Below are 13,064 nucleotides of genomic sequence, written 5' to 3' on the forward strand. Positions count from 1 at the left end.
TTTGTCATAAAAGAAAAATCGATAATTTTGATATTACTATAAATATCACAATCAACCAAAATTCACAAATCAAAAATTAAAAGTAAGAAATGTAAAGCTTAATAATTAGTCAAAAACAAAGATAAAAATAGATTTGAGACCATTTACAAATCACTAAACACCTAAATATAATTTCTATTTTTGTTATATGAACTATATAATAATAAATATATAATAATAATATTTCATATTTTAATATTTAATAATAATAAATATATAAATAGGTGTGGGCAATTGGTTGATTTATATTTATATTTATATTTATTTATGAATGGGAAGGTTGTGGGAGGGTTTAAACTGAAAAAAAAAAAAACAGTATTTTTTTTTTTTTTTTTTTTTTTTCATTCAATGTACCAGTATCTACTGTCTTGTTAAATATCAATAAAAAGCTTAGAAGTAAAAAATTTTATTACTTAATCATAACAAAAAGAATCATATATACAGAAAATGTTTAAAAAGAAAAAAATAAACATTCTGTTTATTTGGTTTCCAGTCTCTTATCACATTGCGCACATTGCGCGTCGCGTCGGGCGCATCCGTGACGTCATCAGCGCGCTGTTCTCGTCCCTTCAGAGCTGTAGCCGTGCGCGTGCAGAACCACAACAGGGAACAACAACAACAACAAACAAACAAACAAACAGTCTCACAGTAAACAGAACACGCAGAGTTCTGGGCGGCTTTACGAGCGATCGCGGACTTGGAGCGGTGAGGAAGTGAAGAGTGATGGCTGGGTTGATGTCCGGGTTCGGCAGCTTTACGCACGCCGTGGTCCGTGCGGTCCCGCAGTCTCTGGCCAAAGAAGCGCTCAGGACCGGCAGTCAGGAGGTGGACCTGCTCAAAGTGCGGGAGGAGTATGACGAATACGTGTCGGTTCTAAAGCACCGGCTCGGGCTGGAGGTGGTGGAGCTGCCCGCGGATGACGCGCTGCCGGACTCCGTGTTCGTGGAGGATGTGGCGGTGGTGTGCGGCGACACGGCGCTCATCACCAGACCCGGAGCCGAGAGCAGGAGGAAGGAGGTACAGTACAGAATAGAAGAGAATAGAAATAAGTCTATGGGTTTTCGTGCACTGGTAATGTGGATGCTGCACTTGGTCCAGATGCGCACCCGAGTAGCATTCACTTGCGCATCTAAGAGTGATTCTTGTGTTTTTGAAGAATCTTTTTCATATTGTCGTACATTTTCAACAGACCATCCAACTGAAATGTGCAAAGTTTTGCTGTCCTTTGCCTGTAAGTCATGGGTCATTTTTGATTTTTCTCCTATAACCACTATCAGGCTTTATGAACGATTAATTAAAAAACTATAAATCCAGTCATAAGGGTCAATTTTTTGAAATTGAGATTTATACGTCATCTGAAAGCTGAATAAATAAGCTTTTCATTGATGTATGGTTTGTTAAGGTAGGACAATATTTGGCTCGAGATATTTGGTGCAAAAAATCAAAATATTGAGAAAATCACCTTTAAAGTTGTCCAGATGAAGTTCTTAGTAATGCACATTACTAATCAAAAATTATATATATATATATATATATATATATATATATATATTTAGATATAGATATATTTAATATATATAATATATATATATAATATAATATTATATTTTTATATTATTTATATAATTAAATTATAAATAATATAACTATAAATTATAATTATTATTTAAAAACATTCAATTCTAAAAAAAAATGCTCTTGATTATGCCATTATACAGTATTCGACATTTCGAATTCGACAAATCACGAACGGGTGTTGTTTTGTTTTTTAGACAACTTTAATGAATGATCTTCTTCAGATGTTAACTACTATATTCATGCAAGGTGTATTGTCATCTAAATAGTGTCAAATTTATTTTTTGTCTTTTTGGTTCATGTCAGTTCATGCATACAGCTCAGTAACTTGTTTAAGGTTTGTGAAAATGATTTGTTGCATGTATGCATGCATGTTGTGCATTGGCTGGCATGATAAGCTTCTGCAAAGATTGGTGTATCAATCAGATTAGATGACACTGTTAATGCAGTAAAATCAGTAAAAATTTGGTATTTGCACAGGGATTACTTCATGTTATATCTAATATCATAATGCATTTTATATCTGGGTCACTCATTTTATTAAATGCATCATGTTTCCTTCTGGTAACGTTACAGAACTTTGTGCAAACATTAACTCGGTTAAGCTAGTAAATAATTTTTCAGGTGCGCCATCAGCAGTTTTGTGCACTCTACTGCATACAGTAAAAGAGTAGGTGAAGGTTAACCAACTACCTAACACAGCAGCACATGGCTGTCATTCATAATGCATCATAATATGATAGAGATTACGCTCGTGCATTAATGCAGTTGTGTTTAGCTGGCGTCCTTTAGAGAGATTTGATGGTCATGTATGCCTTTCTTGATGTAAAAATAATTATATATGCCTTGCTATGTGGTTGGAAAGCTGTTGCAATGTTGCTGCTAGTCGCCAAAGTGATGTTAGAGGTTGTTAGGTAGTTGCTAAAGCATTTGGAACTGTTGCTTGTTATAATACATCATTTAATTTGGCAATATTTGGTCATTTTCAACATGAGAGTCTTTGAAAAGCATCCAGGAGTTTTGGATGAACTGAGTAAGGATGTTGTTTGTTTTGGTTGGTCGTTTCATGGAGACGCCTGCATCAATATTTACTTGAACTACTTTGCAGCATGCTGGTTTGTTTCGGTGATGTCATGACTTATCTTTAAATGTCACACATAATTATTGTCTCTCAAAAAATTCTTCTTACAATGCCTTCATAGTTGTTGTTTAGTTTTGTTCGTTTTGCAAACATTTTTATAGGGTTTTTTTTTAAGCACTGTTATTTTTTCTGCAATATACTTAGTGCGGATATGTTTATCTGATGATTTTCTTGCATTAGATCTCTGTGTTTGGGAGTGTCTGTAGTTGTGTGTTTTTCTGTGTGCGTCTCCCTGTGGGATGAATCTGGTCCGGAGGGATCTGGTGTGTGTCTGGTGCTGTAGCTGAGCTTCAGTTTGTGATTCTTCTGTGAATATAGTGATGCTTTATAAGAAGCGTCTGAATCTGAGCCTGTGAAGCAGCGCTGATAAAGTGCAGATGCAGGTGTGTTGCTAATTTGGATCAAAATAATATCTGTTGGAATAATTTGCATGCCAGTATAGGGTAGAGAGGTTCAGTTTGTGGTCTTTCAACCAGAATATAAAGCCGTTTTTGAGCCGTGATGACTTTTTGATTATTTTAAGAGTCTTTAATGTGAATTTTAAAATGAATTTGAAATCATCATGTTCTTTAAAATAACAACGTGAGTTTATTTGCTTGACACTTTGTGTAAATGAGGTTGTGAGGGATGAAACTTAGTTACTACATTTTGTATGTTCACACAACAAAACATTGAGAATACATCTTTGCACAAATTTCCATTGGACGAAGAAAATGCATGCAGTGAAAGGGGGTTTTCTTATTGACCATATGTAGCTCCACCCTTTTTTCCTTCCCATTGAGTTTGCTCAGGCAAGGTTGTGTGAATTTATGAATGACGCACTTGTTTTAAAATCCCAGTCTACTAAAATTTGTTATGACATCCACTTCAAACGTTACAATGCACATTATAACTTTTGGTAACTCTACAATATGTAAATCCACTTTACCAGCTAATTACTCTTCAACAGTGATGCTATAGAGCTGCTGCAAATTGTAAGCTCAAAGACAAAGGCGAGGCAGTTGCCAGTGTCATTGAGGTTGCTAAGTAGTTGCCAGGGTGTCGTTAGGGGTTTCTAGGTGGTTACTAAGATACCATTAGTTCCCAAGGTCTCATTAGAGGTTGCTAGGAGGTTGCTAGGAAGTTGCTAGGGTGTTGTTAGAAGTTGCAAGTTGCCAAGGTTGGGAGACAGTTGCCACGGTGCTGTTAGGGGTTGCTATGTAGTTGCTAAGATGCTGGTATAGGTTGCTAGGGAGTTATCAAGGTGTCATTACAGGTTGCTAGGCAGTTGCTAGGGTGTTGTTAGAAGTTGCTAGTTGCCACAGATTGGTAGACAGTTGCCAAGGTGCTGTGAGGGGTTGCTAGGTAGTTGCTGGTTGCCAAGTTGTTTTGGAGGTTGATGGGCAGTTGCCAAGGTGTCATTAGAGGTTATTAGGAAGTTGCCAAGGTGTCTTTAAGGGTTGTTAGGTGGTTACTAAGATACCATTAGGGGTTGCTTGGCAGTTGCTAGGGTGTTGTTAGAAGTTGCAAGTTGCCAAGGTGCTGTTAGGGGTTGCTAGGTAGTTGCCAAGATGCCATTACGGGTTGCTAGGCAGTTGCTAGGATGTTGTTAGAAATTAATAGTTGCCAAGTTGTTTTGGAGGTTGATAGGCAGTTGCAAAGGTGTCATTAGGGGATGTTAGGTGGTTACTAAGATACCATTAGAGGTTGCTTGGTAGTTCCCAATATATCATTAGGGGTTGCTAGGCAGGTGCTAGGATGTTTGTAGAAGTTGCTAGTTGCCAGGTTGTTTTGGATGTTGATAGGCAGTTGACAAGGTGTCTTTAGAGGTTGCTAGGTGGTTACTAAGATGTCATTAGGGGTTGCCTAGTAGTTTCCAAGGTATCATTAGGGGGTTGCTAGGCAGTTGCGAGGGTGTTGTCAGAAGTTGCAAGTTGCCAGGGTTGGTAGACAGTTGCCAAGGTGCTGTTAGGGATTGCTAGGTAGTTAGGCAGTTGCCATTGTGTGGTTAGGGGTTGCTAGGTAGTTGCCAAGGTTTCATTAGGGGTTGCTAGTTGCCAAGTTGTTTTTGGAGGTTGATAGTCAGTTGCCTATGTGTCATTAGTGGTTGTTAGGTGGTTGCCAAGGCGTCTTTAGGGGTTCCTAGGCAGTGGGTGTTGTTAGAAATTGCTATTTATCACAGATTAATAGTCAGCTGCCAAGGTGTTGTTTGGGGTTGCTTGGTAGTTTCCAAGGTGTCATTAGGGGTTGCTAGACAGTTGCTAAGGTGTTGTTAGAAGTGCAAGTTGCCAAGGTCGGTAGACAGTTGCCATGGTGCTGTTAGGGGTTGCTATGTAGTTGCTAAGATTCTGGTAGAGGTTGCTAGGGACTTATCAAGGTGTCATTACAGGTTCCTAGGCAGTTGCTAGGGTGTTATTAGAAGTTGCTAGTTGTCACAGATTGGTAGACAGTTGCCAAGGTGCTGTTAGGGGTTGCTAGGTAGTTGCTGGTTGACAAGTTGTTTTGGAGGTTGATGGACAGTTGCCAAGGTGTCATTAGAGGTTGCTAGGTATGTGCCAAGTTGTCTTAAGGGGTTGTTAGGTGGTTACTAAGATACCATTAGGGTTGCTTGGTAGTTCCCAAGGTATCATTAGGGGTTGCTAGGTAGTTGCCAAGGTATCATTATGGGTTGCTAGGCAGTTGCTAGGATGTTGTTAGAAGTTGCAAGTTGCCCAGGTGCTGTTAGGGGTTGCTAGGTAGGTGCCAAGATGTCATTAGCGGTTGCTAGGCAGATGCTAGGGTGTTGTTAGAAGTGGCTATTTGCCATAGATTAGTAGGTAGTTGCCAAGATGTTGTTAGGGGTTGCTAGGTAGTTGCCAAAGTGTTGTTTGGGGTTGCTAGGTAGTTGCCAAGGTGTCATTAGAGGTTGCTAGATAGTTGCTAGGGTGTTGTTAGGAGTTGGTAGTTGCCATAGATTAGTAGGCAGTAGCCAAGGCGTTGTTAGGGGTTGCTATGTAGTTTCTTAGATGTTGTTAGGAGTTGCTTGGTAGTTGCCAAGGTGTTGATAGGTAGTTGCAAAGGTGTCATTACGGGTTGCTAGGCAGTTGCTAGGGTGTCAGTAGGGGTTGCTAGGTAGTTGTTGCTAGATTGTTAGCCATTGTTAGGAGATTAAAAAAAAAAAAATATATATATATATATATATATATTATTATTATTATTTTTTTTTTTTTTTTTTTTTTTTTTATACATTTTATCAGTTCATGCTTTCCCTGCAAACTGAAGTCATGTGCCTGTGGTGTTGTGAGCTCTAGCAGTGATTGAGTGGTTACTCTAATGGTTGTGGTTAATGAAGGTGTGTTTTCTCTCTCAGGGGTGAAATTGAGCTTTAAGATCAGCTGCAGTTGACTGACTGTCTAAATGTTTCTTAATGGTGTTTGCAAATCAAGCAGCTCTATTGCAAACCTAACTAACAATTAGTACTAAAGTGCTCTTAAAACTGTTCCAGACTGGTTTTGCATTAAACTTCATGTGGTTGTTTTTCTCAGGTGCGCGCTGATTTGTTTAGCAGTAACGTTTGCCACTCAGTTCTTGTTGCATCACTGTGGTATTCAGGTCAAACTCAAATGGTTGTCATTTTAAACGTCAAATTACATAAGAGCCGCTGGGAAGTCGTAACCGGTCAGACGTACTTTTGCCGACAGCTCTTGTGAAAGATAATTATTAGATCTCCCGCGACGTTTGTTGAAATATATATCTAAATAAACACACCGGGCACATCTCCGTGCTGTAACACGCAAGCACTTGGCAGCGTTCATTAAGCAAACATTGTGTCCTTGTGAAAGACTCTTGGATGGAGTTATTTAGGTCATGGCAATCATTGAATGCAGTCCGGCCGAAATTAATAGCACATTTTGATGAGCACAACGAGGGTTGCATGGACGGTGTCCTTCCTCTTAAATCTCGGCGCCGTAGCTTTAAGAGCATTTTTCAGCCTTCGCATGCCGTAGCCAAGCGAAGTGCACGGTTTGATGTTTATAAAACTGCCTGGAAAGCTGTTTGGTTGACAAAAGAGAAAGTTTCGATTGTGTGTCAGATATAAAACTGTTGCCATGTGAGCAGCGGCTGAAGGTCAAATAACAATCACCTGAGCCAAATTAAAGGGGGGTAAACATGACTTCAGAAAGATGGCAGCATCATTATTTTATTTTCACACAGAGATTGGTAGCTCTATTAGTGGAATTTATTGATTTTAGTACCCTTTGTTGCATTATATGCCAATGGTGACCATTCAAAAATGGGTTGTTTTTCCCGAAGTTTGTGTGTTTGTAACTCAAGAAGTATTAAAGATATCTCAATACCCTTTTAGATTTTGGTTTTTAACAAACTTTTCTTTTACTATGCAGAATTTTAAGGCCTAAAATGGTTCAGTTCCAGAAATATTGGCATCTCAATATGGCTCCGAGAGTAAAGTTGCATACAGCTGGTATCAAAACATTTGCATAGAACATGCCTGCATGCATGTGTTTGCATGCATGTGACTCAAGAATTATTCTGATTGCATTGTTTACATATATCACATTCTTGCTCTCTGTTTGCACTATACCCATTGTTTCTTTGTTGCTTTCACATGTAAATACTGTGTTTTTAATGTTGCACTGTATACATCTTCAGCCATTGTTAGCCATTTTATATGACCACAGCCGTGCATGACAGCTGAGACACTAGATATCTTTCACCATCTGCCTCAGAGTGTGTGTGTGAAGAGCTTCATGTGTATTGATTGGTCAGATTGCACACACACACACTCTCGCTGCTCACTGTGGCATCACTGATGTGTGGCGACAGATGTGTCGATAGATAGCACTTAACTTTAACCCCACCACTGCCTCTGCGCTACTGAAATATTAATAAATATATCTATGGAATATTAAAGATTTATATATATATTCTTTGGAATCACATTTAAATCAACATTAAACATTGTTAGTGCATGACTTTCTTTATTCTGTGAGCTTCTGCTTGTTTAATTTCATTCAGGCAACAGGAATGACACTTTACATTCAAAATAGATAAAATGTGACTTATTCTTAATGCATGAAAACACCTATAATACATTGTGCAACTATAATATTTGATATAATATATATTTACTTTAATATATATTAAATTTTCCTTAGAAAATCTGATGTGTTTGCAGCAAAAAAAAAAAGAGTGCAGTGCATTAAGTTCTGACATTTCTAAGTGAAAAAGAACATTTGATGAATGCATGACATTCTTTGTGCTGTGAGATTATGTATTTTAGAAAATTTTGCTTAGTTCTGTTTAGTTCCATTAAAGCAGCAGAAATTACACTTTACATTGAAATTGCATCCAAATTGCTCATTGCTCGTAATGCTGCATGCCTGCAAATGTGTGCAACTATAAGGTTTGCAATCCAATTTACTTCCAAAATGTGATGTGTGTAGAGCAAAAACATTTTTGCAATCCATCAACTTTCAAATTTCTAAGTAAAACAGAAAATTCAGTGTTTTTATCTCTTTAGAATGACATAGAATGACTGCAAATCAGCACAAAACATTATTAATTCTTCTTGCATGACAGTTCCAGTTCTGTTTAGCTCTATCCGAGCAGCAGGAATGACACTTTACATTCAAAACATATTCAAAACTCAACTTGTTGCTCTTAATGCATGCAAAACAACTATAATGCATTATGCAACTATAATATTATATATATTTATAATATTTATAATATTTATAATATTTTCCTTTCAAAATCTGATGCATTTGGAGCAAAAAAAAAAAGCAATGCATCAAGTTCTGAAAGTAAAACAGAAAATTCAGCGGTTTAATCTCTTTAGAAAGACTTTTACTGTAAATCAGCAGGAAACATTGAAAATTCTAAATGCATGAAAATTCTAATTCTGTTTAATTCTGTTTGAGCAGCAGCAATAACACTTTACATTCAAAATGTGTTCAAAATGTGACTTGTTGCTCTTAATGCATTAAAACAACTATAATGCATTATGCAACTATAATATTTGCAATAATTTTCCTTCCAAAATCTGATGCATTTGGAGCAAAAAAAAGTGCAATGCATCAAGTCCTGAAATTTCTAAGTGAAACAGAATTTTTTTTTTTGCAATGACATTTACTGTAAATCCGCATGAAACAATAATGCATGACATTTCTTAATGCTGTGAGCTTATAAATGTAAAAAAAATACGTAATGCATGTAAAAACGTGGAAATATAATTTGAAATTCAGTGGTTTTATCTCTTTAGAAAGACTTTTACTGTAAATCAGCAGGAAACATGAAAAATTCTAAATGCATGAAAATTCCAATTCTATTTAATCCCATTTAAGCAGCAGCAATAACACTTTACCTTCAAAATGTGTTCAAAATGTGACTTGTTGCTCTTAATGTATTAAAACAACTATAATACATTATGCAACTATAATATTAGCAATATTTTTCCTTCTAGAATCTGATGCATTTGGAGCAAAAAAAGTGCAATGCATGTGAAACAGAAAATTCTGCATTTTTAAATTTTTTTTTTGCAATGACATTTACCGTAAATCCGCATGAAACAATAATGCATGACATTTCTTAATGCTGTGAGCTTATAAATGTAAAAAAAATACTTAATGCATGCAAAAACATGTGGAAATATAATTTGAAATTCAGTGGTTTTATCTCTTTAGAAAGAATTTACTGTAAATCAGCAGGAAACATGAAAAATTCTAAATGCATGAAAATTCCAATTCTGTTTAATTCTGTTTGAGCAGCAGCAGTAACACTTTACCTTCAAAATGTGTTCAAAATGTGACTTGTTGCTCTTAATGCATTAAAACAACTATAATGCATTATGCAACTATAATATTTGCAATATTTTTCCTTCTAACATCTTATGCATTTGGAGCAAAAAAAGTGCAATGCATCAAGTTCTGAAATTTCTAAGTGAAACAGAAAATTCTGCATTTTAAAATTTTTTTTTGCAATGACGTTTACTGTGAATCAGCATGGAACAATAATGCATGACATTCGTTATGCTGTGAGCTTATACACGTAAAAAAATTACTTAATGCATGCAAAAACATGCAAATTTATTTGAAAATCCTCTCTACTTCCAAAATGTGATAAATTTGGAGCCAAAACATAAATCTGCAATGCATAAACTTATAAAATTTTAACAGAAAATTCAGCGGTTTTATCTCTTTAGAAAGACTTTTACTGTAAATCAGCAGGAAACATCGATAATTCTAATTGCGTGAAATTTCTAATTCTGTTTAATTCTGTTTGAGCAGCAGCAATAACACTTTACGTTCAAAATGTGTTCAAAATGTGACTTGTTGCTCTTAATGCATTAAAACAACTATAATGCATTAAGCAACTACAATATTTGCAAAAATTTTGCTTCCAAAATCTGATGCATTTGAAGCAAAAAAAATCCATGCAATGCAATACATCAAGTTCTGAAATTTCTAAGTGAAACAGAAAATTATGCATTTTTTATTGTTTTTTTGCAATGACATTAACTGTAAATCAGCATGAAACAATAATGCATGACCTTCGTTATGCTATGAGCTTATACACGTAAAAAAATGACTTAATGCATGCAAAAACATGCAAATATATTTGAAATTCTCTTTACTTCCAAGATGTGATAAATTTGGAGCCAAAACATAAATCTGCAATGCATAAACTTATGGAATTTAAACACAAAATTCAATCTTTATGCATGAAATCTTTTTGAAACTTGGTCTTAATGCATGCATGCATGCAAAAAAAAATAGTCCATTAGTGCAACAATAATGTTTACAATCCACTTTATCCAATTTCCTCTTGCACATGGTTGAAAGTCCTCAACAGAACTCGTTCCGACGGCTGAACTCTGTCCTGTTTCAAACTGACATCAAACGCAGAGTTCATCTCTGAGATATCCGGAGATTCCCAGACCAAGGTGTTTCCGGATCTGCTGTCCCGTGTCGAGCACGTGTTCATTCTCAGATCTGATCTGATGTGACGGTGAGCCAAAGAGCCGCTTTGACCGTCCAGCGTCCGTCATCCTTAGAATTCAAGCTCGCTGACGTCTTTCCTTTGGAAAACTTGAGGAAGACTCTGTTGCTACTCTAATGGGACTAAATTGGAATTGCAAACATTTGCAAACATACAGAAGCTCACAGAGGCCGTGCATTACTGATATTCATCGGTCTTGAGATGATGTAAACAATCCAGTCCACTAGCATTTGTTGTTTAGATCTGTTTCAGTTTTGAGTTCCCTTTAGAGCACAAAGTCCATCTGTGTGACGTTTAAGGTCAAGCGTTGAGAAAACACTGAATTCTGATCAATCAAACGGAGGAAGAAGTTTGACAGGCAACATGTTGTTTGGCCTTTTGATGTTCGGTTTAATGAAAACCATGTATTTTGTGGTCCTAACAGTGCAGTGAAGCTCACCAGTGAGATGATCGTTCTTGTTGAACAGAATCGTTTTGATTGTAAGTAGATGTGAAGTTTTGATCTGTCAGTTTAATGAAATTTTAATGTGGAAAAGACAAGAAATTCTGCCAGGAGTCACAGAAAATGGGTCAAATGTATTTTTGACATTAAAAAGCTCATTTTATGTGATGTTTGATAAGCCAGACTGGATTTTGAGCTTTACTTTGTAGATGGAGCGTATTTGGAAAATCAGGAAACATTATTATCATTAAAAAGTATTTGAATTTATTGAAATAAAACTTTTTTTAGTTAGTTGCCAAAGAAACATCATTTTAATTTACTGGAATGACTAAATCTTAAAGTGAAATAATAATTAATGAAAAAACTATAGACATATTTTAAAAAGCTAATAAAAAAACGAAGTTTAAACTTATTTTATTTCTAGTTTTCATTTAATAAAATGACTAAAAGTACTAAAGTTAATATTAAAATAACTCAAACTAAAACTGCAATAACATAAAAGAAAATCTATTTTTTTTTAAATAAGATTAATACTATATTTAAAAAAATCCCCAAACTAATAAAATGTTAAAAAAAAACAAAAAAACAGTGAAAACAAAAAAAACAGTGACTTACTACGTACTACAGTGACTTAGACTAAAAAACTAAATAGAAATGTTTAAAAAAAAACAAAAACAAAAAAAACGAATAAAATATAACAACAAAAATTATTTCTAATTTTTATGTACTGAAATGACTAAAATACTAAACGTTGTATTGGAGTGGCTAAAATTAAAAAAACTAAATAGACATGTTTACAAAAGCTAATAAAAAATAACATATAATTTATGCACTAAAATGACTAAAAGTACTAAAATTAGTGCTAAAGTGACTAAAACTAAAAAACGATGTTTTTTAAAAAAAAAAAAATCTCAAAAACTAATATAATTTTACAAAAAAAAAAAATCCTAACTAAATCATGACTAAAACTAAATCCAAAATAAATGAAAAACTATTTTTTAAATAAAATAAAATCATGTATATTTAAAAAAAATCCCCAAACTAATAAAATGTAAACTTATTTTATTTCTAATTTTCACTCACTAAAATGTGCTAAAAAGTTCTTAAATGACTACTAAAGTTACTAAAACTAAAAATAATTTATGTACTAAAATGACTAAAATTACTGAAATAAAATTCAAATTCAAAAATCAATTTCAAAATATATATTTTTTAAATTTCCTAACTAAAATGGCTAAAAGTACTAAGATTAGTACTAAAGTGACTAAAACTAAAAAAACTAACTAGACATGCTTTTTTTAAAAAAAAATCTCAAAAACGAATAAAATGTAACAAAAAATCAAATTTTTATGTACTAAAATGACTAAAATCTTGTGCTAAAATTAGTACTGAAATTACTAAAACTAAAACCAAAATAAAATTAATGAAAAACTATATTTTTAAAAAAATTCCCAATCTAATAAAAAGTAACAAACTTTAAACTTTTGATTTCTAAATCAATTTCGAAATATATATTTTTTTAATTTCCTAACTAAAATGGCTAAAAGTACTAAGATTAGTACTAAAGTGACTAAAACTAAAAACATAATAGACATGCTTTTTTTAATCTCAAAAACTAATAAAATGTAACAAAAAAAATTGAATTTTTATGTACTAAAATGACTACAATTTTGTGCTAAAATTAGTACTAAAAAGACTAAAACTAAAACTGAAATAAAATGAGTGAAAAACTACATAGACATATTTTTAATAAAATCCACAAAGTAATAAAATGTAGCAAACTTTAAACTTGTTTATTTCTACATTTCTAAATTTATATTTGAATTTTTATAAATTTCAATTAATAAAATGGCTAAAAGTACTGAGATTAGTACTAAAGTGACTAAAACT

At 34.2% G+C, this 13,064-nt stretch overlaps 1 protein-coding gene across 2 annotated transcripts in view; it reads left to right on the forward strand.

Annotated features, from left to right (window-relative positions):
- ddah1 (dimethylarginine dimethylaminohydrolase 1) overlaps positions 1–13,064 on the forward strand; it is a 98,765-nt gene that overhangs the window by 13,539 nt on the left and 72,162 nt on the right. The window contains exon 1 of one of the 2 annotated variants that reach the window (XM_051095787.1): positions 567–1,056. The exons of the other annotated variant lie outside the window; for it this stretch is intronic. Coding sequence (XP_050951744.1) covers positions 763–1,056 — 294 coding nt within the window. The 5' untranslated portion in view covers positions 567–762. Of the gene's footprint in view, positions 1–566; positions 1,057–13,064 lie in introns of those variants that run through there. 2 annotated transcript variants of the gene reach the window in all.

The sequence above is a fragment of the Labeo rohita genome, chromosome 23 (genome assembly GCF_022985175.1).
Source record: "Labeo rohita strain BAU-BD-2019 chromosome 23, IGBB_LRoh.1.0, whole genome shotgun sequence".
NCBI lineage: Eukaryota > Metazoa > Chordata > Actinopteri > Cypriniformes > Cyprinidae > Labeo > Labeo rohita.